Here is a 27,146-nt window from a genome sequence, read left to right as displayed (position 1 = left end):
AAAAACAAAAAAAAAAAACCTATTGGCACTAAACCGTTAAAAATATCTGGCGCATAGAATCTACCCTCGGTACCATAGATTTCCTTAAATTATTTCTATTCGAACCTCCGATAAGTTCAGCACAAGTTCTAAGAACTGTCACTTGTGTCCGGGGTGATCGCCGATACGCATCTAATGAGGAGATTCCTCAGCTGCACCCCAGTCCTTTGCAGAGAAGTTTAGTGATGTCGATCTCTCCTTCTGTCCAAGGATATCAAAGGGTTTTGAATTGCTGCAGCTTCTCCTCCCTAACAAATTAGAAAGCTTTCAGATGTCTAGAAGGCCCAGGCCAGGCGTCCAGTAGAGGGCACTTTCTGTATTCCCGCTCGCTCTTGTCCGCTCGCTCTGTCATGTGATTCAGCATGGCTGCCTTACACAGGTTTTCTCCACATTGTCCCGACAACTAATGAGCCTTAGTATATTTTCTGCCTGCTGGGAAGAATGGCTTCCTTGATGAAGGAGAAGATGACCAGTATTCCCGAGCGCTTTCCTCTTTTACCCTTCGTGAAATAGTTTGACACGACATCATCTGTCAACAGAAATGACAACATTGTAATACATGTTAGAAATGGGTTTGTGGTCTTCTACCACCATACCACATCCTAAACCTGTGACAAAAACCAGTAGAGGCCACCAATAGGCATTATTCTACAAAAAACACACCCCCACCAACTTTAGAGGTACATCATTGGACAAAAAATGATAAAATCACACACTTATCCTTAAAAGAGAAGTATGGCTTGTTTTTTTTCCATATAAATACTTATCTAGGTAGATGCAGTATCGGATCGATGCTGCATCTGTCCCCTGGCACCTCTACACGGAGAACCAAGCGATTGGTTCTGACAGCTGCTGACTGTCAGTCACCGCTCTCTGCTCTGCCCCCTCCTCACTCACTGGAGGGCTGGACGTTGGAGGAGCGGGGAGCAGCAGGCTCAGCCTGTCGTTCTAGGTACCTGGTGGATCCCGACTTCCATTGTTGTGATGACGCAGTGCCAGGACCTAGCCGATCCAGACTTCCATTGTTGTGATGATGCGGTGCTTGGACCGACTTCTGTGATGTCAGCAGAGAGCGGACTTCAGCCCGCTCTCTGCTGAAAAGGGGGCACAGGAGTGCAGAACGAACTGCATTCCTGTGATCCATAGGAGATGTACAGCCAAATGAGCTTTGGCTAAACTTCTCCTTAAACTAGTTCGACACTGGGCCCTTTTACCCCCCTTCCTGCCCAGACCAATTTTCAGCTTTCAGCATTGTCACACTTTGAAGGACAATTGTGCGGTCATGCAACACCGTACCCAAACTACATTTTTTTTTTTTTTTTAACTTTTTACACAGATATAGCTTTCTTTTGGTGGCATTTAATTCCCATTTTTTTTTTTTTTTTTTTATTTAGCAAAAAATAAAGGCAGAAAAAAAAAAAACATCCGTTTTACAATTTTGCAAATAGGCCAAGAGTGTATTCTGCTACATTTCTTTGGTGAAAATAACCCAAAATCAGTGTTTATTATAAAGAGTCCACAAACTATGGTATATATCTGAAAATCAATATTTCTCGAGGCCCGAAAATGCAGACAGTACACATCCCCCCCCCCCCCCCCCCCAAATGACCCCTTTTTGGAAAGTAGACAGTCCAGAGTATTTTTTTTGAAGTTGTAATTTTTTGTCACAATTTTTTGGAAAGTTTTGGCAAAACATTTTTATCGAATGAAAGTGTGCATTGCTGTGTTAGCTGCGATTGGCCACAGCTAATCACATGGTACAGATGGGCTTTGATTGGCCTGTCTGTACCATGTGCTCACTGTGACTAATCACAGCTATCAATACAATTGTACACAATAAATGGTATGAAAGGAAGCCATCCATTGTTTACAATTCTCATGTGATCTGCTGTGATTGGTCACAGCGATCACATGGTACCAGCAGTGGGCCGGTGTTCCGTGAAAAAACCATACCCGTGAGAAAACCATACCCTCGTCACTTCCGGAGGGTATGGATTTCTCACGGTACTTAAACTTGCGCGTTTACATTAAAACAGCTCCTCTGCATCATGGCTCATCTCCGCTCCTTCCCCTCTCACTTCCCTGATCTCAGGTAATAAATATAAAAGCGGCTCACGGAGCCGTCATTTTCATCTCATACACCCGCCGCCGCTTTTATATTTATTACCCGCGATGAGGGAAGTGACAGGGACAGGAGAGGACATGATTGATGTTGCAGCCGAAGTGTTTTTATTTAACCGCCGCAAGCATTACATTCCACACAGTGCCGTGAAAAGTTCAGGCCCTCCGAGCATGCGCACTTCTCAAATTCTTTGCTCTTCAATTACGTTTCCGGGGCTCTGAGCATGCGCACTGCTGCGCTGCTCAGCTGTTTCAGACAGGAAGTGACGACGGTATGGAATTCTAACGTTACACCGGTACACTGAACAGTGATCAGTTAGAGCAGTGTTTCTCAACTCCGGTCCTCAGGGCCCACTAACAGGCCAGGTTTGCAAGAAAACTAAAATACATCACAGGTGATATCATTTGCTGCTCAGTGATTGCAGTATTCTAGTCTGCATCTCCCCAAGGTAATACTTAAAATCTGGCCTGTTAGTGTGCCCTGAGGACCGGAGTTGAGAAACACTGAGTTAGAGTGACAGATCATGCCGGGGGCACGTGGGATGATTTCATCTATGCCCCATTCTAGGCCATGTTTACCAGCACAGGGATACACAGATGCGTGCATCCCTGTGCTGAAAGTCTCATAGCTGTCTATTGGGATACAGTAGCTGTACAGACAAGTCGCTGCTCCCAATAGGACATCTATGCGGGTGCACCGCCCTGATCGCACCCAGGATGGAGCAGAGCTTTTCTGCTCTGGCTGTATTCAGACGCACTCCGCTATGACTGCTGAGGAGGAATGGCCACACACTGATACAAATTTTTTGAACTTTTCCAAATAACTTTTAGATAAAATAGGAACCCCGCACACCAAGTGTTGACTCAGAAGAATGCTCACCTCCGTGCTGTACTGTAGATGGAAGTACATTTTCTCCTGCAGACAGCGACACGAAGAAGGAAAACGGGATGAGCCAAAGGCAGAAGGTGAAGTAGGCCAGAACCTAGAAGAAGAAAAAACAGAAATACGTCATCCCTGTTCATTGCACCACAGTACAAAATGATCATTGTGCAGGACAAAGAAAGTCTGCAGACATGGGACAAAGTCTAACCCTTCCCCATGCTTCCACACTCTGTGTGGTTCCTTTATCATTTTTCTTTTTTGGCATACATGCGCCCCTATGAAAACAGAATTTCAATGTGCGCCAATGTAGAAATGTTGTACAGCTTGTACTCTTCTATGCAGAGGAGGGCGGCCTTATATTCCCATTACATTGGCAGCCTCTGCTTCCCTTTGGCCTTTTTTTAAGCTCAGCTGAACCTTCTGCATGTATTACTGTTATACAGCCTGGCTGTATATACAGGTATACACTTTTCTTTTAGGGTTTGTTTTGCAAGGGTTAAAATATTGTGTGCTAGCAAGCATGCTGGAGAGTCAGACAGGTTTTCTCTCACACAACACAGCCCCCAATTCCATCGCACAGCAGCGGTCTGGCTCTCAAACGTGCTTGCCAGTGCAAATGCATTTCCTGGTAGCCCCCCCCCCATCAAAAAGCTAAAATTTTTCTTTAAATACATACCCGTTTTCGTTAACCCCTTCCCACCTGGCCTATAGCGGATTGATGCCCTACCGTTCTGAGTGGACATCATAGGAAGTCTTGCAGAACCGGCTGCTTGTGCACGCCCCTGGGGAGTGCAGCGCATCATCGGTCACGTTAAAGAGCCTATAGGTCCTCTCACATGGGCATTCTGCCAGGCAGACTCGGTTTTGTTCAGCAGGGGATCGATCCGCTGGTTTCGCTGAGCAGGCGAGGACAGGTCCGTCTCTGCTTAACGTAAAATCCATTTCTCTGATGTTCATTGACAGTCACAGCTCCTGATCTTCTTGACCATTGGGTTATACTGCCTCCAAGAATATAACTGTAGTCTCCAAGGTGCGTCGGCGACCAGCCGCACCAGGTCGGCGTACTAAGACTGGCAAACCAAAAACCAAAACCACTAGAATGACCAGAATTCCTTCTGCCTCGATCCTGCGCAAGAGTCTCAAAAGAAACTTGAGAGGGAAGGAGTAAACAAGAAAAACAAAATCACACAATAGTGGCGCCAGGGGGCAACCAGCACGTCAGTGGCACCTGACTGTGCCACAAACCTATGCACCTTCCTGTTGAGCCAAGACGCCAACAGATCCACCTCGGGGGTGCCCCACCGGAGACACGGCTGATGAAACACCTTCGGATGAAGGGACCACTCCCCTTAGTCCAACGCCTGCCGACTGAGATAATCCACCTGCCAATTTTCCACCCCTGGAAAGGGTACGCCAGAGGGCAGGAGCGAAACATTCTGCCAACCTCCAGAGCTGCCAATACACTTCTTGTTCCACCCTGGTGATTGACATGAGCCACGGCCGTGGCATTGTCCAGTTGCATTCGCACAGGTCACCCCTGAAGGCGATCCGTCCAATGATTCAGACACAGCCTGATCGCTCGGAGTTCCAGGACATTGATCAGGAGTCTGGACTCTTCCAGTATCCATACTCCCTGAGCGGAGTTCCAACCCAGGACACCTTCCCACCCAGACAGACTGGCATCTTGGTGACCACTGTCTAATACAGGAGGAGAAAAGATTTACCCTGGCGAAGAGCTGGAGAGCGAAGCCACCAGATCAGAGACCCTTTCCTTTTTCGGCTCAGCTGGATTTGATTGTCCAGAGACTTCGAACACTTACTTGTCCCATTTGGCCAAGATCTCCCTTTGCAGGGACCTCGTATGGAACTGTGCAAACAGGACCGCCTCGAAGGTAGAACGCTTTAGTCCCAGCACCCTCATGCAAGTCCGGAAGGATGACAACCTGCTGGACAGCAAGAGATGAATCGCAGCATGCAACTTCTGGAGTTTGTCAAGAGGAAGAAACACTCTGGCTAGAGCGGAGTCCAGAGTCAGACCCAGATAGCCAAGTTTCGTGGAAGGAACCAGAGCAGACTTCTGAAAATTCATAAGCCAGCCAAACTCCCTCAGAGCGCGTATAGTGAGGACAACATTGTCCAGAGAAGTCGGAGACTCTGCTCACAGGAGAAGGTTATCCAGGTAGCCCAGCACTGCGATCCCTTGCTGACGTAACAATGCCAGCACCAAAGACAACACTTTTGCGAAGACCTGAGGAGCAGAGGCAAGACCAAAGGGTAACGCCACAAACTGATAATGCTCCTCTCCCACGGCAAAGCGGAGGAAGCATTGGTGACATATTGGAATGTGTAAGTAAACGTCCTTGATGTCGATAAGAGGCAAGGAAATCCCCCTTATGCAAGGATGCCACCACCGTGTGAATAGACTTCATTCCTAACTTCTGTACCCACACAAAGCAGTTCAGCCTTGAGATCCAGAATTGGACGCACCTTACCTTCTTTCCTCGGGTTTGAATAAAACCCCTGAAAACGCTGCGGGGGGGGGGGGGGGGGGGGAATTAGGATCAGGAACAATTACCCCTTGAAGCAAAAGGTCTTGCACCGCCCTAATGAGGGCTTGCAATCGGTCGCACATTGAAAGGAAAGAACCTCTCGGGAGGGTAACACTTCTTCGTGGACCCACTTGTCTTGCACCAAGGAGGTCTGTGGGTCCGAAAACCAGCAAAGAGGTCCTCCCACCTTAGGCACGGGTGAGGACGCACCTTCATGCAGAAGGAGCCTTGTCTGTGGGTCTGGAGAAACCAGCTTTGGACTTGTCAGACCAAGTTCGCTTGGATCCTCTCAAAGAGGCCTTGAAAGGCTTTGAACCCTTGTAAGCAGAACCTGAGGGACGAAAAAAACTTAATTTGAACCAAGGATGACAGGCCACGTCTGCGACGAGGTTCATTACCCTTACTAGCCTGTGGAAAAAAAGGTGCTCTTCCCACTGTGAGAGACTCTTAATGGTGTCATCCAGGGTAGCTCCAAACAGGTGATCTCCTAGAAAAGGAAGATCAGTTAAGTCTTTTTTAGACCAACATTTGAGCCACAAAACACGCCTAAGGATCACTGCCAAAACAGACAGTTTAGAAACCAGGGGATCCAAAGATGCATCACAGATAACCTGCAGTCCCTGGACCAACTTGTCCGCCAGCTCCGAAAAGGCAGGGGGGAGCTGCTCACCCTCCAGGTCACAACGTAAAAGCTTAGCCCACTCGGTTAGAGTTTGAGACACCTGGGCAATCGTGAAGACCGGTCTGAGTGCCGAGCCAGCCACAGTGAACATACTGCTGGCCACAGCCACCGCCTTTCTGTCAGCCGGATCCTTAAAAGCCGGCGATTCTTCTACTGGAATCATGGTTGCCTTATTCAACCTGGAAACCGGGACCCACCAGCGGTAGCACAGTCCACTTCTTAAGGAGGGACTCTTCAAATGGGTACCTCATTGCGAATCACTTAGGGACCACAAAGGGACGTTTTGGACGTTCCCACTCTTTTGCGACAAATCTGTCAAAATAGGACGGAAACACCTTCGCCACTCTAGACGGCTTGTAAGTACCAAAAGGGAACCGGTGCCTCCACTAGCCACAGAGCACCCGCCGATCCTGCAGCAGAGAGAGGGAGAGGACTCCACCAACCCAAACTGAGCACCTATAGCAGAGATTGGGAGTATACCACCTGGGACTGCCCATAGGCATTGTCAAGTTATTTTTCTGCCTAGTGTCCTTCTCCTGTAGGGGGCAGTATAACCCAATGGTCAAGAAGATCAGGAGCTGTGTCTGTCAATGAATGAAAGAGAAATAGGGTTACCATTCGTCTGGTATTCACGGACAGGATCGGATTGCTGCAGGTGTCAGCGGACAGGTTACCGCTGGCATCCACTGTCCCATAGGGTTGAATGGAGCGTCTGATCAGGTCTGCCCGGAAAACTGAAAGGCCTATGACATATGATTTTTACCATGTGATCAGCTGTTCCCGTCCCTCATGCTGACCGCGTGTGAAGAGAGCCCATAAGCAGCATTCCTCAGTGGGGACTGATAATCAGAAACAGAGTTACAGATCAGTCAGTGCAATCAGTGTCCTTGACAGATTAGGAGTAAATCTCTCACTAAACCCTATGTGTCTGCTGAGAGAGGATTGTGGCTCCTCATCCTTTTGTAGGAGCCTCTTCTTTACACTCCAACAAGCTGCCTTGCATTATGTATTGGACATTCTGCTGTGTTTGAGTTAAAGGCACACTCCAAACATTTCATTCAAGTAAACATGAGGGCACAGCTTACAGGCACAATGTTTCCAACACCCTGGTCCTGATTCTCTGTACCCGGCCGCATCATCTGCATATTTCTGTCCCCCATTTACAAGCCAATAAGCAGAAACCTGGGCTGACTGTAAACATAGTCGCCCTCTTTTTGAAAATGCAAGTTGCCCCATTTACAAGTAAATCCTTTTCCAATGGTAATGGGTATCAGAAATTAATTTGCGTCTAAAATTACATCAATGGGGATGCACAGAATACAGCGGCTATAATCCAACAAGGTGGTTGTACAGAAGACCCTCAGTAGATCAGAGTAGAAATTCAGGTGGTCCCTGTTGAACTGATTGAATTTTGATGTGTATGGCCAAGCTTTATACCACTACCATGACCTTGAGCGAAGCAAGGGGTCAGCAGAACGAACCAATGTGTGCTTTCAGCAAATTGCCTAAGAATCCAACACTTCCAGAAGTGTCCTCATGTGGCAATTTCATTAGTACTGTATGCCTACTGCAGATTCCTTCGCCCTTCCAAATCTCACCACCACCCCCTCCCTCTGGTCAGGATGTCATCCTCAGCCCCCATTGCTTATTACCCTCCGTCGAGGGAATCAATTTTATATGATTCTACCTCTAAACCAGGCATCATAAAATGAGGGACAGTGATCAGACCTGGACGAGTCACTGTTCCACTTGGACCGTTGCGGTCACACCACTTAAGGAGCCACTTTTATCCCCCTCAGCTTCCACCGCTGTCATTCTCATAACAGGGCGGAGAGCGGGAGGCAGTACGGTTCTAGATGGGGGGGGGGGGGGGGCGGAAGGCCCTCTAACACTGGACAGGGGATGTGCGAACTGCCAAAGTTAACTTTTTCCACAAACAAGCTGGCAATTGGTGGTTAGGGAAGGGAAACGTGAGACCGTAGCCATTTCCGGGTTAGAGGAGCGCTGTGCGATCGGCAGTGCTCACAACCCCGCTGGATATAATTTTATGAGAAAGGCGATTGTTTTATGGAGATTCTAGTAAGTGCAATTCTTTTTAATAAAGCGACATGTTTAGATTTACTGCACCATGAGAGTCTCTTTTTATTTCCACCCATGTTTGCCACCTGATCCGAGCTATGCTATAAGGGCTTGATACTGGAACACCTATTGTGTAACAGAGGAGCTGAGGATCGTGCACTGAGTGGAGATATGTCTATGTGACCCCCTATAATCAAGGGGTCATATATTTCCGGTAAGGAGTACCTTACTAGATCACTGGGTGAAGTGTGGAGGTGAAAGCTTAATCTGCACGAATATCAAGTCTCTGCTAATTTGTGTGACACCAAAGACATGTGGACTGTTTGATGCTGCATATGGACTGTTTGCACTTTATAATGTTTAGCACAGATTGATTGATTTTTTGATTAATACCAATCATGAATTTTTGAAATAAGGTCTAATATCTGCACAGGCACTTAAGTTTGAGCGCGACACTTTCCTTCTTTTAAATAATTGGTGGTTAGAACCACTCTGCATCCTAGCAACCAATCACCTGCTGGGTTAACTTGTAAAGTTAACTTTGAAAGCTATCAAAGCTACTGTGCCTTCCGTCCTGGATAACCATGTAAGGTAGAAGAATGAAGGGGGTGTGTGATATAAAGTGGGATTCAGAACACCACTGTGATAGGGATGGGGGTGATATGAAGGGGGGGGGCCCTGGGAACACTCACGTGAAAGGGGGGGGGCCCAGGAACACTCACGTGAAAGGGGGGGGGGGAAGAGGGGTCTGGGAACACTCACGTGAAAGGGGGGGGGGGAAGAGGGGTCTGGGAACACTCACGTGAAAGGGGGGGGGGGAAGAGGGGTCTGGGAACACTCACGTGAAAGGGGGGGGGGGGAAGAGGGGTCTGGGAACACTCACGTGAAAGGGGGGGGGGGGAAGAGGGGTCTGGGAACACTCACGTGAAAGGGGGGGGGGAAGAGGGGTCTGGGAACACTCCCGTGAAGGGGGGGGAGGGGCCTGGGAACACTCCCGTGAAGGGGGGGGAGGGGCCTGGAAACACTCCCATGAAGGGGGGGGAGGGGCCTGGAAACACTCCCATGAAGGGGGGGGAGGGGCCTGGAAACACTCCCATGAAGGGGGGGGAGGGGCCTGGAAACACTCCCATGAAGGGGGGGGAGGGGCCTGGAAACACTCCCATGAAGGGGGGGGGAGGGGCCTGGAAACACTCCCATGAAGGGGGGGGAGGGGCCTGGAAACACTCCCATGAAGGGGGGGGAGGGGCCTGGAAACACTCCCATGAAGGGGGGGGAGGGGCCTGGAAACACTCCCATGAAGGGGGGGGAGGGGCCTGGAAACACTCCCATGAAGGGGGGGGAGGGGCCTGGAAACACTCCCATGAAGGGGGGGAGGGGCCTGGAAACACTCCCATGAAGGGGGGGGAGGGGCCTGGAAACACTCCCATGAAGGGGGGGAGGGGCCTGGAAACACTCCCATGAAGGGGGGGAGGGGCCTGGAAACACTCCCATGAAGGGGGGGAGGGGCCTGGAAACACTCCCATGAAGGGGGGGAGGGGCCTGGAAACACTCCCATGAAGGGGGGGAGGGGCCTGGAAACACTCCCATGAAGGGGGGGAGGGGCCTGGAAACACTCCCATGAAGGGGGGGAGGGGCCTGGAAACACTCCCATGAAGGGGGGGAGGGGCCTGGAAACACTCCCATGAAGGGGGGGAGGGGCCTGGAAACACTCCCATGAAGGGGGGGAGGGGCCTGGAAACACTCCCATGAAGGGGGGGAGGGGCCTGGAAACACTCCCATGAAGGGGGGAGGGGCCTGGAAACACTCCCATGAAGGGGGGGAGGGGCCTGGAAACACTCCCATGAAGGGGGGGGAGGGGCCTGGAAACACTCCCATGAAGGGGGGGGAGGGGCCTGGAAACACTCCCATGAAGGGGGGGGAGGGGCCTGGAAACACTCCCATGAAGGGGGGGAGGGGCCTGGAAACACTCCCATGAAGGGGGGGAGGGGCCTGGAAACACTCCCATGAAGGGGGGGAGGGGCCTGGAAACACTCCCATGAAGGGGGGGAGGGGCCTGGAAACACTCCCATGAAGGGGGGGAGGGGCCTGGAAACACTCCCATGAAGGGGGGGAGGGGCCTGGAAACACTCCCATGAAGGGGGGGAGGGGCCTGGAAACACTCCCATGAAGGGGGGGAGGGGCCTGGAAACACTCCCATGAAGGGGGGGAGGGGCCTGGAAACACTCCCATGAAGGGGGGGAGGGGCCTGGAAACACTCCCATGAAGGGGGGGAGGGGCCTGGAAACACTCCCATGAAGGGGGGGAGGGGCCTGGAAACACTCCCATGAAGGGGGGGAGGGGCCTGGAAACACTCCCATGAAGGGGGGGAGGGGCCTGGAAACACTCCCATGAAGGGGGGGAGGGGCCTGGAAACACTCCCATGAAGGGGGGGAGGGGCCTGGAAACACTCCCATGAAGGGGGGGAGGGGCCTGGAAACACTCCCATGAAGGGGGGGAGGGGCCTGGGAACACTCCCATGAAGGGGGGGAGGGGCCTGGGAACACTCCCATGAAGGGGGGGAGGGGCCTGGGAACACTCCCATGAAGGGGGGGGAGGGGCCTGGGAACACTCCCATGAAGGGGGGGGAGGGGCCTGGGAACACTCCCATGAAGGGGGGGAGGGGCCTGGGAACACTCCCATGAAGGGGGGGAGGGGCCTGGGAACACTCCCATGAAGGGGGGGAGGGGCCTGGGAACACTCCCATGAAGGGGGGGAGGGGCCTGGGAACACTCCCATGAAGGGGGGGAGGGGCCTGGGAACACTCCCATGAAGGGGGGGAGGGGCCTGGGAACACTCCCATGAAGGGGGGGAGGGGCCTGGGAACACTCCCATGAAGGGGGGGGGAGGGGCCTGGGAACACTCCCATGAAGGGGGGGGGAGGGGCCTGGGAACACTCCCATGAAGGGGGGGGGAGGGGCCTGGGAACACTCCCATGAAGGGGGGGGAGGGGCCTGGGAACACTCCCATGAAGGGGGGGGAGGGGCCTGGGAACACTCCCATGAAGGGGGGGGAGGGGCCTGGGAACACTCCCATGAAGGGGGGGGGAGGGGCCTGGGAACACTCCCATGAAGGGGGGGGGGAGGGGCCTGGGAACACTCCCATGAAGGGGGGGGGGGAGGGGCCTGGGAACACTCCCATGAAGGGGGGGGGGAGGGGCCTGGGAACACTCCCATGAAGGGGGGGGGGAGGGGCCTGGGAACACTCCCATGAAGGGGGGGGGGAGGGGCCTGGGAACACTCCCATGAAGGGGGGGGAGGGGCCTGGGAACACTCCCATGAAGGGGGGGGGAGGGGCCTGGGAACACTCCCATGAGGGGGGGGAGGGGCCTGGGAACACTCCCATGAAGGGGGGGGAGGGGCCTGGGAACACTCCCATGAAGGGGGGGGAGGGGCCTGGGAACACTCCCATGAAGGGGGGGGGAGGGGCCTGGGAACACTCCCATGAAGGGGGGGAGGGGCCTGGGAACACTCCCATGAAGGGGGGGAGGGGCCTGGGAACACTCCCATGAAGGGGGGGGGAGGGGCCTGGGAACACTCCCATGAAGGGGGGGGGGAGGGGCCTGGGAACACTCCCATGAAGGGGGGGGGGAGGGGCCTGGGAACACTCCCATGAAGGGGGGGGAGGGGCCTGGGAACACTCCCATGAAGGGGGGGGGAGGGGCCTGGGAACACTCCGGTGAAAGGGGGGGGGGGGAAGGGGCCTGGGACCACTCCGGTGAAAGGGGGGGGGGGGGAAGGGGCCTGGGACCACTCCTGTGAAGGGGGTGAGGGTGATTAGAAGGGCGAACGTAACCTAAGGAATTGAATTACAAAACAAAAACTAAATGGACCAATTACCAGCCAGTTTGAGTAGACCGGTTACAACATACCTCTGAAAAAGGGTAGTACTCTTCAGCAAAATACTGGAAAGCCAAGTAATGATTCAGCACCACCAGCACTGTAAAAAGAGATTGAGAGGTTTAGTGGTCAGACAAGTCTAATATAACCACCTATCTGGCACCTGAGGAAGTCAAAATAACAAGACCGTGGTTTGTGTCTGCTGGATGTACACGAGACACCAATCACACATCATTGTATAATATAATAATCAATAAATAAAAAGCTAACAGAGAGAGAAGAATTGTTATAAAAGGTAATACAGGTCACTGGAGCTGTACATTTTACTAGCTCGCCATGCCTGACAATTAGTTTCTAATTGCAATGATATGGTGTAACACCACAATGGCTGCAGGTAGAAGGATAGGCTGCAGAAAACCAAAGCCAGTGTAGATAATAATTGTGCTCACTGACAGCTCCTAATCCCAGTGATCAATGACCAGGAAGCCCCCATGTTACACCTCCATATGGAAGGGGTTAGGGGTTCGGAATGCTAGAACACAAAAGCAGCTCTTTGTTGTGGGCACATTTCCCGGTTGCAGATTTTTCCTCACTTCCTATATACTAAAACGTGGTCCCTAAATCAGGAAGTGAGGGGAAATCCCTCTAAATGGAGATTTAGATACCAGTAAAACCGGACAGGGATCCTAAACTTTCCCCATGCTATCCAAAACAAAAAAAAAAAAAAAAAAAAAAAAAGTTTTGGGTATAGACACACTTTAAAGACTTACGTCTTAGGCCCCTTTCACACATACGGTCCGTTTGTCCGTTTTTCATCCATCCGTTGATGGATGAAAAATGGACATCAATGCATTCCTATGGAAAAACGGACGACAACGGATGATCATCCATTTACATCCGCTTCCGTCAATATCCGTTTATTTGAATGCATGAAAGCCCTATTTTTCTTCCATTAAAAAAAAAAAAACGGATTGGAAGAAAAACAGATGTAAACGGACAAACAGTCCGTTTTTCATTCAATTTTAAACGGACCAAAAAAAAAAAAAAACGGACAAAAAAAAAAAAAAAAACGGACAAAAAAAAAAAAAAAAAAAACGGACAAAAATCTGATACTTTTTGACATGACTGAACTGATGAACTGAACAGACCGTATGTGTGAAAGGGGCCTTAAAGTGATATTACAGGCAATTTAATTATTATTATTTTTTTTAAATAAACAGGTCATACTTACATAGCCCCCTGACCCTCCTCTTCTCTGATCCCCCTGCTGGAGCTCCTGGCACCTCTCGCCTGCCGAGAACCCTCAGAGCTAGCAGCTTACTACAGGGACACCCAAACAGGCACACTCCTGAGCCGCTGCTCTGCATGTCCATTCCCACACAGAGCTGCAGCTCAGCCCTACCCCCCCCCCCCCTCTCTTCTCACTGACTGATTGACAGCAGCTGGAGCCAATGGCCCCCGCTGCAGTCTCAGCCAATGAGGAGGGAGAGCCCCTGGAGAGCTGAGGCTGCCGTGCTACAATGCTTGACTAAGATGGGCTCGGGGGGGGGGGGGTAGTGTGCCACACAAAGAAGGTTTTTTTTTAACCTTCATACATAGGAACGTTCGCATGACAGTAACAAAAAAAAAAAAATCTTCTGCCTGCTCAAAATATACCTCTAGGATTCCCAAAGGTGAATAGCAATAGTGTTGTCTATCTCCTGTTCCTCAAATGTACAATGTATGTATACACCATATCTACCTGTCTATTGTATTTGGGCATCTTGAACCTTAATAAAAAAAACTATGTTTAAAAAAAAAAAAAATAAAATAAAAAAAACCTTCTGCCTTTACAACCACTTGAAGCTGGGAGGACCAGACAAGATGAAGTCATGAGAAAACAATGAAATCGAAGCTTTCTGTAACAGAGAAGAGACTTACCGCATGAGAGTATGAAGTTGGGAGATGTCAGCATGATAAAAGGGAACGTCTGTAATAACCCGAAATACACCACATTGGTGAACAGTCCCACACCGATCATAATCCCAGGGAACTTCTCAAAGAAATACAGACCCATCAACGCACCTGTAGAGAACTGACAGAAACCCGCCATGGTCAGTGCTGACCTCACATTTACTAAACCAAACAGGAAGAAATCCCACAGCACACATCCACTGGAACTAGACTTATATTATACATCATAATTCCATTTTATATGTAATAACCTTAAAGCGGTGTTCCAGCCTCGCCCCTCCCCCTCCAAAAATGAGTCACATACTGTAGTTGCTGACTTTTAATATTAGGATACCTGTCCTGGAGTCCGGTGATGTCGGCACTGCAGCCGATGTTTCCATCGGCTGTCGGGTGCTGCAGCCACCATTGTCAGTGAGGGAACCCGGCAGTGAAGCCCTGCGTCTTCACGGGCGGGTCCCTAATGTGCAAAGCGCGCTGCACATTCGGATTGGCTCGGTGGCGGGGAAGGAGGGGGCCAAACTTCAGAGGGACAGCACCGCGGCGCCGTCTCCTGGAAGTGGGGGAAGGGTACCAGTCAAAAACAGGTACCTGTTTCCCCCCCCCCCCCCCTCCCCCCTGAAAGGTGCCAAATGTGGCACCGGAGGGGGGGGGGGAGGAAGCAAATGAGTGGAATTGCGGAAGTTCCACTTTTGGGTGGAGCTCCACTTTTGTTAAGAAAAAAAAACATTCCCCTCTGAGTGATCTTTGTACATTACAGAGATTTTAACAAACTTTGTTGCAGATTCTTACCCGGAAAAGCCATTTGTTGTGTGCAGAGTGAATCTAAATGGGAGTATCTTCTTCATTATTGATCAGCTTATGCACTTGCAGGGTTTTAATATGGAAAGTGGCAGAGTCTGAGAATGGATTAACTGTTAGGGACTACCTCACCAAAAATGTTATTTCTGTTGCAGAGGATGCCAAAAATCTGACTTGTATATTAATCACTTAAAAAAAAGTTTTATTAATTCTCATCAATTTTTACACTGTCCCTTTAATATATATATTTTTTTTTTTATCATCACTTATTCCTAGCACAAGAAATGTAAACATTCTTGTGACAGAAATAGGCCAATACAGGTCCTCTATATGGAAGTATTTGGGTCTATGAGACCCCAAATCTCTCCTCTACCCTGGAAAGCATGGGGGAAAAAAAAAAAAAAAACAGTTTGATCTCTGGTTTCCGAAAAATAAAATCAGCGCTTATTTGCCCAAAATGCTTGAGATGGCATACAGGGCTACCGAATCGCATGGGAGAGCCTAAAAAGACTCGGGGGGGGGGGGGGGGGGTTGTAGGGCTTGGGGGCATAGAATGGAAAGTCCCCTCCGGCCGCCTGTAAAAGCAATCCACTTTTAGATTAAAGAAAATTGCCAGCTGAAAGAAAAAAAATAAATCAATAAATAAATAAAAAAAAAAAAACTATCAGAGTTATGACATACAGCTGCAGCCATAATCCTGGTATGACCACCTGAAGCCAATCACATACATGTACATTATTCAGCGGCAATGGATGAAGAATATGCAAACCCAGCATTTCACATTCCTGATATGTGCCTGCTGTACTATGTGCATTTTACTGTCAGTCATGCTCTCCATAATAAAAACTGACCACACTAGGCATGAGAACACTCCTCATCCAGCTCTTATGCAGAGGGAATGTGATCACTAAAAATTATAAAATACCTTTTATATCTATACACAATGCTTTTGTCTTTCATTTCTATGTTAGGCTATGTTCACACTAGTGATCGACCGATATCGCTTTTTGTAATGCCGATACCAATACCGATAGTTCGGTCATCGGCCGATATTTTCGGACATTTCGCTCTCCATTCACAGAAGCTGTTGTATGATTTATATGAATGGAGGAGGGGGTGGAAGGGGAGGGCATAGTCAGGCACTCTTGATGAGGACATGTAACAGCCCTTCGTTCTATTAAACCTTGCAGCATGGAAAGTTCTCGGCGGCAGGAATCGGGGGGCATGGACAGCGGAGGATTACAACTAATAGAAGAGACATCAGCACAAAGGACACATCCCATTGTCTGTAAATTATGCCCCTTGTGCTGATTTTTTTTCTTCCTCCTTTTAGATGCATTTAGGCCCTGTTCACATCTGAGCGTTTTTCAGCTCATAAAACGCTCATCTCTGAAGTCTCAAAACGCCCAACAAGCAAAATCCCATTCATTTCAATGGCCCCCTGTTCACATCTGAGCGTTTTGTCTGCAGAAGAAAAATGCCTGAGGCTCAAAAAAGTACATGAGCTTCTTTTTTTGGCAGATTACAGGCGTTTTTGTTAGAGGTCAATGCCTGCCTCCAAAAACCTGCAAAAAATGCCTGTAAAAAAGCCAGAAAAAACGCCTGAAAACGATATGCTCAGGTGTGAATGGAGCCTGAAGCGTTTTTGTTGAATGTCAATGCCTGCCTCCAAACACCTGCCAAAAATGCCAGAAGAAAAAGTCTGGAAAAAAAAAAAAAAAAAAGCCTGAAAAGGCCTAAAAACGCCAGAAAAAAGCCCAAAAAAACGCCTGAAAATGATACGCTCAGGTGTGAATGTAGCCTAAAGCTTTGTCCTGAAAGGACTATCAGTGCTTTGTTTTATAATCTACTACTTGCTATGATTAGAGATTACTGACTTGAAGCGCTGTGCACTCACCCAAATCATGTACTTTATAATCCTGCTGGTGGCAACCGTATATTCCTCTATTAACTCTGCTAGATAGTACAAACCGGCAGCTGCAATGATAAGAGCACAGACATTACTCAGCATCCTAACATAGATCCAATCCAATCACTAACATTTCATAAAATTGTTTCATCTGTGTAAATCTGCACTTTTCATTACAATAATATCCGGTGATCCTGCCATGAAGGTCTCCATTCAGACTTCCTGTTATTAGGTGACATACGTACGTTAGGCCTACGTCACTTCCGGTTGGGATCGTTATTAGCGTGCTGCCGTCCTGAGCCAGGTCCGCCTCTGATGATGTCACTACTTTGACGACACGCGTCAGGCGATCTAGAGACGAGCAGCACGCCACCATACACTGCGGTTTTTATGCTATGATGCCTTCATGTATCCACCTATGTGTGAGTATGTTTTTGGCCTAATAAATTTATGAGTGTTTGTACAGTCTGCACTATTGTCCTGTCTTTTCTATCGAGGTAAACTGGAGTTATTGTGACCACACGCTTTGCTTGTTGGTTTGATTTGAGCCTCAATTCACCGCCCTGCTACCATGATCTTTGTGATTTATTGGAATCGATGAGACTACATGGCTTGTTCTATCTTCTGATTGATGGCCCCTTGAGTCTATTTTCATCGCTTTATATCCATTCATTTCTGGTAAGCAGTTGGTGTTACTCCACGTCTGGGTGTTGGCTTTTTTTCATCTACACAGTCGGAAGCTGGGAATTGGTCTCTACTATCTCTCCATCTTTTTGGACTATTGGGACTCTCTGTGGACACTCCACATTGATAACATATTGGGTTATCATTCAGTGTTTGGCGCTACTATATTTTTTCATGTAACTATACGTCGGTCGCGCGCAGGAGGCTAGGGGGTCGAGCGCTCGCTGCCGGCAGTGAGGAAGCCGATACACAGGTCAGGCGGCTCCAATCGCTCCCCACTGAGAGAGAAGAACGGTCAACTGTTGTAAACACAGCTGACCGTTCTTCTCCCTGGAATGATCACAGAGCTCCAGTGATCCTTCTATATAGGATCACATTTCTCTATGGTCATTTCACAAGCCCATCCCCCATACAGTTAGAATCACTCCCTTAGGCTCACATTTAACCCCTTGATCACCCACAGTGTTAACCCCTTCCCTGCCAGTGTCATTATTACAGCAACAGTGCATATTTTTTTAGCACTGATTACTGTTGTAATGTCACTGGTTCCCCCAAAAGTGTCAAAAATGTCAGTTAGGGGTCAGATCTGTCTGCTGCAACGACGCAGTCCCGCTATAAATCGCAGATCGCCGCCATTACTAGTAAAAAATAAAAAAAACAATAAGAATTACATAAAAATTAGGGATGCACCGAAATTATCGGCCAAAAATGAGTCTCATTTCGGCCGATAATGGGTTAACATCGCCGAAATTAATATGGCCGCCGTGAGACAGGAGGAGGGCGCAGCGCAGGTTTTAAAAGTCCCGCCTCTGGCCAGCCGCCTCTCAATGACGTCCCTACTACGATCTCTGCATAAATGGAGGGACATACCAGGTGACAGGGCGGGGGGAGCGGCCGCTAATAAATATGTGAGCCTTCATTTCACTCCCCTGTGAGGCATGTATCTCCTATGACAGGGAAGTGAAGTGAAGCTCACATAGTTATATCTATTAGCGGCCGCTGCCCCCGCCCGGTGTCAGGTCACTTCTCATTCACACACAGTACCACTGAGCTGACAGGGAAGGATCACATAGTTCTATCTATTAGCGGCCGCTCGCCCCGCCCCCTGCCCGGTGTGTCACTTCATTTATGGACAGATCGTAGTAGTAGTGACATCACCGGGAGGCGGGCGGCCGGCCAGAGGCGGGACTTTTGAATAATGGACACCGGAGGAGCTGAGTAGGAGAGGGACGCTGATGCGGGGGGGGGGGGGGGGTGATAGCTGAGGCAGCTTACCATTGGTATTAGTATTAATTATGCAGCATGAGGGGGTTAATGTATTGTCACTGCTGCATTAGTGACCGACCAGTGGCAGTTAATTAACCCCTTTGTGCTGCATTAGTGCAACCAGTGTTAATTAACACTGATACTGGTTGCACTAATGCAGCACAAAGGGGTTAATTAACTGCCACTGGTCGGTCACTAATGCAGCAGTGACAATACATTAACCCCCTCATGCTGCATAATTAATACTAATACCAATGGTAATTAAATGAACCTATTGCCAACCCGTCACAATACATATACTGTGACAGGGTGGCAGCGACAGGTGTACGTCGCTGCCTGTTTTTGGTGTATGCCCCTGTTCTATCCATTTTAAAATTATTTGGGGGAAAAAGTCATTTTCGGTTTTCGGCCAAGGGCATTCTGCATTTTCGGTTTCTGCCCAAAATTTTCGTTCGGTGCATCCCTAATAAATCTCTTTCCTGTAGTTAGTAGATGAGATAACTTTTGCGCAAACCAATCAAAATACGCTCATTGCGATTTTTTTTTAACCAAAAAATATGTAACAGAAAACAAATTGGCCTAAAATGTTAAAAAAAAAAAAATTAGATTTTTTAATTTTTTTTTTGGGAATGTTATGTAGCAGAAAGTAAAAAAAAAATTTTTTTTTTCAGAATTGTTGCTTTTTTGTATATAGCGCAAAAAAATAAAAATAGCACAGGTGATCAAATATCACCAAAAGAAAGCTCTGTTTGTGACAAAAAAAGGACATCAATTTTATTTAGGTACAGCATCGCACGACCGCACAATTGTCCGTTAAAGTAACAGTGCCGAATCGCAAAATATTACCCTGGTCATTAAGGGGGAAAATCTTCCAGTCCAGAAGTGGATACAATGTCTGGCCATACAAATTGGAGCGGCTTCTATATACGGTATTAGTTCTGGAAACACATCAGACCTGAGTTTACCCAGCTAACAAGTACAGCCAACTATTACACAGTGAGAACTTCTGCTATGTTGGGAAAAAGAAGGAAGCAATCTTATCAGAGAGTGAAGTCTGCTGGACGGAGAACGTCACAAAACTCACCTATTGCCAGAGTGACAAAGGCCACCTGAATGAACAGGGACAGCCAACTGAGTACATAGATAAACCACATCTTCCTGGATGTCTGCCACCCAAATAATCCTCGACAGTCCTTGCCACCCGTGTGCTTCTCCGGAGATCCCCTTCACACGTGTCCTCTCAATTCGCTTTACTTTTTTAAAACCTTCCTGGAAGACAGATATTAGTTCCTATCGATCGTTCCCTAAGTCTCACAATAGGAGCAGCAAATCTTCACTTTGATCAAAGTCAATGGAAATGCCTCAGACTCTTTATAGTTCCTCAACCCAGTGCAAGCCTTCTGGCCTCCTTCAATTCTTTTCTTTCTGATGCAGTTTGTTCTGATTTGCTTCCAACAAAGTTTCAGTTCAGTACAAAGTTCTTCCCGGCTCCGGCAGCCCAGTACAAAGTTCTTCCCGGCTCCGGCAGCCCAGTACAAAGTTCTTCCCGGCTCCGGCAGCCCAGTACAAAGTTCTTCCCGGCTCCGGCAGCCCAGTACAAAGTTCTTCCCGGCTCCGGCAGCCCAGTACAAAGTTCTTCCCGGCTCCGGCAGCCCAGTACAAAGTTCTTCCCGGCTCTGGCAGCCCAGTACAAGGATCTTCCCGGCTCCGGCAGCCCAGTACAAAGTTCTTCCCAGCTCCAGCAGCCCAGTACAAAGTTCTTCCCGGCTCCGGCAGCCCAGTACAAAGTTCTTCCCGACTCCGGCAGCCCAGTACAAAGTTCTTCCCGGCTCCGGCAGCCCAGTACAAAGTTCTTCCCAACTCCAGAAAGTCACCCTTCTGCTCCAACTCCTCCACAATGGTCAGCGAACCTCCCAGGAGCCTTCTTTAATGCAAACTTTCAATTCTTCCACAGCAGTTCCTGTAAATCACCCCAATATCTGAACGTGAGCCCCCCCTTAGCTATCGCAAGAAGTTTAGATATCCCACTGAAGGTCCTCTGTCCCTGCGGGTCCCCTCTTTGCTAGAATTCCTCACTATTGTCAGAAAATCTTCCAGCTAATGCAATGGAAGTCTTATATAAAGCTGGCCTGAAATTCTCCTGCACCTCCCCCCAGATATTTGAATGAACGCTCTCTTTGCACAGTTCAAACGTGAGTCCCCCCCACCAGATATCTAAATGGAAGTCCTCAGCCTGGTATAATTTCTTCACTACGGTCAGCAATTCTTCCACCTAATATATTGCAAGTCTTATATAAAGCTAGCCGGAAATTCTCCTGAACACCCCCCGGATATTTGAAGCAAGCTCCCAGTAACGTCCTAATGAGAGTCCCCCCAGATATCTAAATGGAAGTCCTCAGCCTGTTATTAAGTCTTCCCAGTGTGAAATTCTTCCAGGTAGTGTAATGCAAGTCTTAGATAAAGCTAGCCTAAAATTCTTCCCCACCAGTCCCTGCAAGTCCACCTCAGATATAAATACAATCTCAGTGATATCCTCGGAAAAATCCTTGTACCGTCCCCCCGGATATCCTAATGGAAGTCTTCTCTTGGCTAATAGTCTTCCCTGAAGTCAGCAAATCTTCCAGCTAATTTTATTGCAAGTCTCACCCCCGGTTCTGGGAAGTCCCCCCAGGTATTGGCAGCAAGCTCCCAGTAATGTCTTAATGCAGGTCAATCTTAGGGAAGTCCCCCGTCTCTGCAGGTCCTATTTACTAGAAGGCAAGCAAATCTTCCTGTTAGTTTAATGTAAGTTCTATATAAGGCAAGCTTGACGTTTACTGGAAGTCCCCCTGGTATTTGAAGCAAGCTCCCAGTAATGAAAGTCACCCCCCGATCTTCCAGCTAGATAAATGCAAGTCTTATATAAAGCTCGCCTCCAGCACGTTCCCCCCGGATATTTGCAGCAAGCTCCCAGTGATGTCCTAATGCTATGCTAATGGAAGCCCCGTCTGCAAGAATGTAAATCTTCCAGCTAGCTTATTGCAAATCTAATGTAAAGCAAGCCTGAAGTTCCTGTAAGTCCCCCGGATATTTGCAGCAAGCTCCCAGTGATGTCCTAATGCTATGTTAATGGAGGCCCTGTCTGCAAGAATGCAAATCTTCCAGCTAGCTTATTGCAAATCCTATGCAAAGCAAGCCTGAAGTTCCTGCAAGTCCCCCGGATATTTGAAGGGAGCGCCCAGTAAGACGAGTCACCCCGATATCTTAATAGGGGTCACCTGCCGGCCAGAGAACCCCCCCAGATAGACTAATAAAAGCACCCCTCCTCACTGATGGGCCCCTAATGTTATCAAACAGGGCCCCTGCAACTCAGACAGTCCTCCTGCAAGTCTAATACAAGTCTCTCCTCCTCACTGCTTCCAGTGGGGCCCCCAATATCCTCACAATGGGCCCCTGTACAGTCCAGACACCCCCCCCCCAGATAGTCCAAAACAAGTCTACCTCACTGCTGGGCCCCCAATATCCTCACAATGGGTCCCTGCAGGTCAGACAATCCCTTATAAAGTCTATTACAAGCCCCCCCCTCCTCACTACTTCCTGTTGGGCCCCCCAATGATCCTATGCTGGGCCCCTCTGCTCCAACCCAGCAGTCAGTATTCCTCCCCCACTACTTCCTGCAAACCCTCCAGCCCATACGAACGTCTTGTCTCCTCTGTGTCAAGTCCTGGGGTCCCCCTACATCCCCCAGGGCCCCCCTCCTTCACTTTCACCCGGCCTGCCCCGTCCAGTCACACCACCATAGAGAGTGAACTCCTCCAGGAACCATAGACAGGCGCGGCTAACGGAACTTCCGGCCTGCGCCCCCCCTCTCTCCCAACCATAGAGAGCAGTTTACTGTACTATAGAGACGTGGCGTTGGGGAGAAGTGGGCGGCGCCATTTTTGATGAGGGAAACGCGGATGAGTAAAGCAGGCTTGTGTGCCCTTAGCTGGAGGCGGGGGCCTGTCACGCGTGCGGCGATTGGCTGGCTCCGTTGCCATAGCAGTGTTTGTTTGCCAGCGAGGCAGCCTTTCTTCAATGCTGGAAGTGGCGCCAAATCACCTGACAGAGAATCAAAGTTCAGTGATTGCAGATTGAGATCAGTGCTATGGAGGCCTGAGGAGGAATAATCACATAATAATACAACTAGGGGAAATATACTTTATTGTGGGAAGTAAATAACCAACAAATAAACATTATTCTTTACAATAAAGAAACTTTACAATAAAGAAATTAATAAATAAATTAAAGTAATAAATAAATTAAAATAAATAAAATTCAATAAAGAAATTAATAAATACATTTAATAATAATATAAAAAAAATGTTCTTATGAAAGATAATTTCTGTACAATAAAAGACTTTGCAAGATAGTTAACCAATCTACAACCTAAATAATATAAAACAGTAATACAAATAAAATGATATAAATAAAATTACAATACTGATACATAACATATTAACCACTTTACCACCGGAGGATTTTGCTGTCTTACGTCCAGGCCACTTTTTGAGATTCGGCACTGTGCGACTTTAACGGACAATTGCGCGGTTGTGCGACGCTGTACCCAAACGAATTTGACGTCCTTTTTTTTCCCACAAACAGAGCTTTCTTTTGGTGGTATTTGATCACCTGTGCGATTTTTACTTTTTGCGCTATAAACAAAAAAAGAACGTCAAGTTTGCAAAAATAACAATATTTTTCACGTTTTTTTATATGGAATTCCCCCCAAAAAAATGTAAAAATCAAATTTTTTTAACATTTTCGGCCAATTTGTTTTATGCTACATATGTTTGGTAAAAAAAATCGCAAAAAGCGTATTTTGATTGGTTTGCGCATAAGTTATCGCGTTTACTAACAAAGGGAAAGATTTTTGTCATTTTTTTTTAACGCGCAATGGCGGCGATCTGCGATTTTTTTGTGGTACTGCGACATTGCGGCGGACAGATCGGACCCTTGACTGACATTTTTGGCACTTTTGGGGTTACCAGTGACATTACTACAGTAATCAGTGCTGTACATATGCACTGTTACTGTAAAATTACACTGGCAGTGAAGGGGTTAACTTTTTTTTTTAGAGGGAGGGGTTATGTGTGTCCCTAGGGGCGGGATTCTAACTGTGATTGGCTGTGGCTTGAGCTGTATGAACAGTGATCAACGGTTCTACATAGTAGAACCATATGATCATCATTCTTACACAGGGGAGAATGACAGGCGGCTTGTTTACATTAGCCGCTTGCCTTTCTTCCTCTGCACCGACGATCGTGAGTGACCGGCGGACTATCGGATCCGCCGGTCATATGCGCGGGGGGGTCCGTGACCGCGCGGGAGCGCGCCTCCGGCGGCGCGCACTCGCTCCCGAGACCCTCACAGGCTAGCGACGTAGTACTACATCGCTCTGCCTGTGAGGGGCTGACCGCCGCAGTAAATAGTCGTGCGGCGGTTGGCAAGCGGTTAAGGACTAATATTACAATAACATGTTTGTTATAAAACATTGAATAATTATTTTTTTACAACATTGATACATTAACAATAACTAATATTCTAAATTATATTATATGTATGTTTATTGAATAGAAATAGAAATAGAATATATATATATATATATATATATATATATATATATAATACATATTTTTACAATAAAGGACAATTGCCCCATATATCAATATAATCATTCATATTTATTCACAATACGGATTACTACTTATACTATAAAATATATTGTTCTTGAAAGATAATTACAGTAGAATAAAATCTTATTTTTTACTATAAAAAGATAGCTGCTCAATACATAATAATAAATGAATAATTATTTACAATATTGATAACACTAAATAATGATTATTATTATTAACAATGATGTAGCCGGGTGGTACGGCTGGCATTGTTCAAACTGTTGTTGTTATTAAAGTTCTGCAAAGACAGTGACTTTGGAACTATGGGGGATGTAGTACGGGAGGAGCCAGGATCATAGACTGCTGGGAGAGACCCTTCTCCCAGGGAGCACCAGGGCGTGCAGAGCTTGCTGGGAGTGGCTTTATAAAGGAGGGCGGGACTCAACTTCGCTCTCTTGCCTCGAGGACAGCGTACTGGGAGGAAGGGGAAGAGCTGCTGCGGACCGCAGGAGAATAGGCCGAGGCCTAGTGGCGGACACCGAAGTTGAAGCCGGTGGTGTGAGTGAGTGGAGGAGTCTCGGTGGCGGGACTGAGCGGAAGGTTGCCGACAGGCAGACGGAGACGCTGAACAGAGCGGGGTCTGGCCACGGCGGAGAGTGGAGCTCCCGGTTTGGGTGAGAGACATCCAGTATCTACACCTCCATAATTCACAGACCTAGGCTGAATCAGGGCAAGACAGTTGTACTGTTTGCTTACAAAGGGCCGTAATGACATACAGCTAACCACTGGACACTGCAGATATACATATAGTGCGAGGTGGGTGAGCTAGGCCTTAAGCCCTCTATTCAGTCCTAGGCTGCTAACCTGTTGTGACGCATCAAGATTTGTCGCCTTTACTATTCTGTGGATTACAACTATTGATTACCTTGGGGAATACAGTTCATCATCCTTACCTTTATTGGATTACAAATACTTTCCTTGGATTGTGGGAATTCCTTGCCGGTGAAGACAAGTGAGGCCTCACTCTCCAGGAGACTCTTGCAATTCATCATAAAAGGGGCCCCCGTTGTTATACAGAATGCACTCTGATAGTTACTATAGTATTGTTAAATTGTTTATTCTACATTAAGTTATCTAGTGTAGTCACTCTTATCTGTGGTCACTCTCTATTTACACCAGATTATTCAAAGTGTTGTTTACTATTGTTGAACGCAATCTTCTAGCATACACATGCATTTATTTGTATGTGTATGTGTGGCCTGTGTTCCGGATCCTGAGTGCTGAGCTAATCCTAAATCTATGGTTGGGAATTCAGGATCTATCTCCCTAGTAACATTTGTGTTATTTCTGATTCTGTTTGCATATTCTTGTTTTTCTTCAAAAGTTAAAAGCAGTAAACTGATTATTCACTGCAATATTTGTGGTCTCAATCATTCAAGATGACAGAGTTAATCATGTCAGATGGGTTGGAGTGGGCTCAGAAGAAGTTAAGAGGATACCCATGCAATAAGCCACCCCCTTGGGGGCAGGGCTACATTTGGGGGCTCGTCCGGGATGTCCAGTGCCACTTCTGCGCTGAATGCCCCTCCCAGAGGGCCAGTAGCCAGAGAAGCAATGAATCCTGTCCTTGCCCGGTCCTGGGTACTACATCAAGGGGCCAGTTTGGATCAGAGTGTGGTCCTAGAAGTTACAGGATATGAGCACACAGAGACTGAGATCAGACATTGGGTGCGAGCCCTAGCACCAGGGCAATCGGCCTACATTCTGGATGCAAGGGCTGGCTATGCCCTGGATATTGTGCAAGTGCTGGTAGAGTGGAAGGGAGAAGTTCCAGACGTATTCCAAACTGACTGGGTGATGCTGGAAGAGACTGTCCTGACTAGAGTAAAGAAGAGTAAAGACAGTGGAGGAAAATCCCCCTCCCCTTCAGGGAGCCCCCGCCCGGGGCCCAGCTCCATGAGCATAGGTGGAGACAAATCTGCTGTACCCCCCTGCTTCTTTCTATGCTGACATGAGTCGGTTGGTGGATAGCCTGGTTCTAAATGGGGCCAGTTGAGCTGCACAAAACTCGCAAGTTGCGCTTCTTTTCTGGACAGTCACCCACTCCCATTGGTGAAGAGAGTTTTCGAGAGTTGGATGACTCAAGCTAACCAGGCTGTGGATGAATGGAATGTTACAGAGGTTGAGTGAAAGTCTAAGGGGTCCTGCAGCGGAAGTGATCCGAAATCTACGGATGGGGAATAACAACTGTACAGCTAACGATTATCTGAAAGCCCTTTTGGATGTGTTCGGGCGAGTGGAGAAGACCACTGATCTACTCTACAAGTTCAATCATACCCACTAGCAAAAGGGAGAGAAGTTATCGGAATACATCGCAAGGATAGACAAGATGTTACACCAAATTCTCCTGCGGAAGGGTGTCGACCCTAAAGATGCTGACCGAGTACGCCTGGATTGAGTATTACAGGGCGCTCGGCCCAACCACCCGATTGTCTTAAAATTATTACTTAGAGGGATCAAGGACACTCCCACTTACCCGGAACTCATGCGAGAAGTCCAGGAGGAAGAAGCCTTGCTTGAAGAGAAAAATCACGGAGGGAAAGAGCCATTAAATAATGAATACAAAAAAGAGAGAGCTTCAGCCCGGCTGCTACGAGTGGAAAATAACTTCT

General features: G+C 48.1%; 1 protein-coding gene across 1 annotated transcript; it reads right to left on the bottom strand.

The window, feature by feature from the left end:
• Positions 1 to 20,139, bottom strand: TEX261 (testis expressed 261). Its single transcript, XM_082274104.1, has 6 exons — positions 19,923 to 20,139; positions 16,877 to 16,956; positions 14,149 to 14,302; positions 12,261 to 12,328; positions 3,041 to 3,143; positions 1 to 568 (listed from the first exon to the last, which is right to left on the bottom strand). The coding sequence occupies exons 1-6, from the start codon at positions 19,990 to 19,992 to the stop codon at positions 453 to 455; spliced, it is 591 nt and encodes a 196-aa protein (XP_082130230.1). The 5' UTR covers positions 19,993 to 20,139; the 3' UTR covers positions 1 to 452.
• Between the last annotated feature and the right edge of the window lie 7,007 nt (positions 20,140 to 27,146).

The sequence above is a fragment of the Pelophylax lessonae genome, assembly GCF_965119305.1.
Source record: "Pelophylax lessonae genome assembly, chromosome: 1".
NCBI classification, from domain to species: domain Eukaryota; kingdom Metazoa; phylum Chordata; class Amphibia; order Anura; family Ranidae; genus Pelophylax; species Pelophylax lessonae.
Note: the sequence above shows the minus strand (reverse complement) of the source record. Positions and strands in the feature narration are given on the sequence as shown.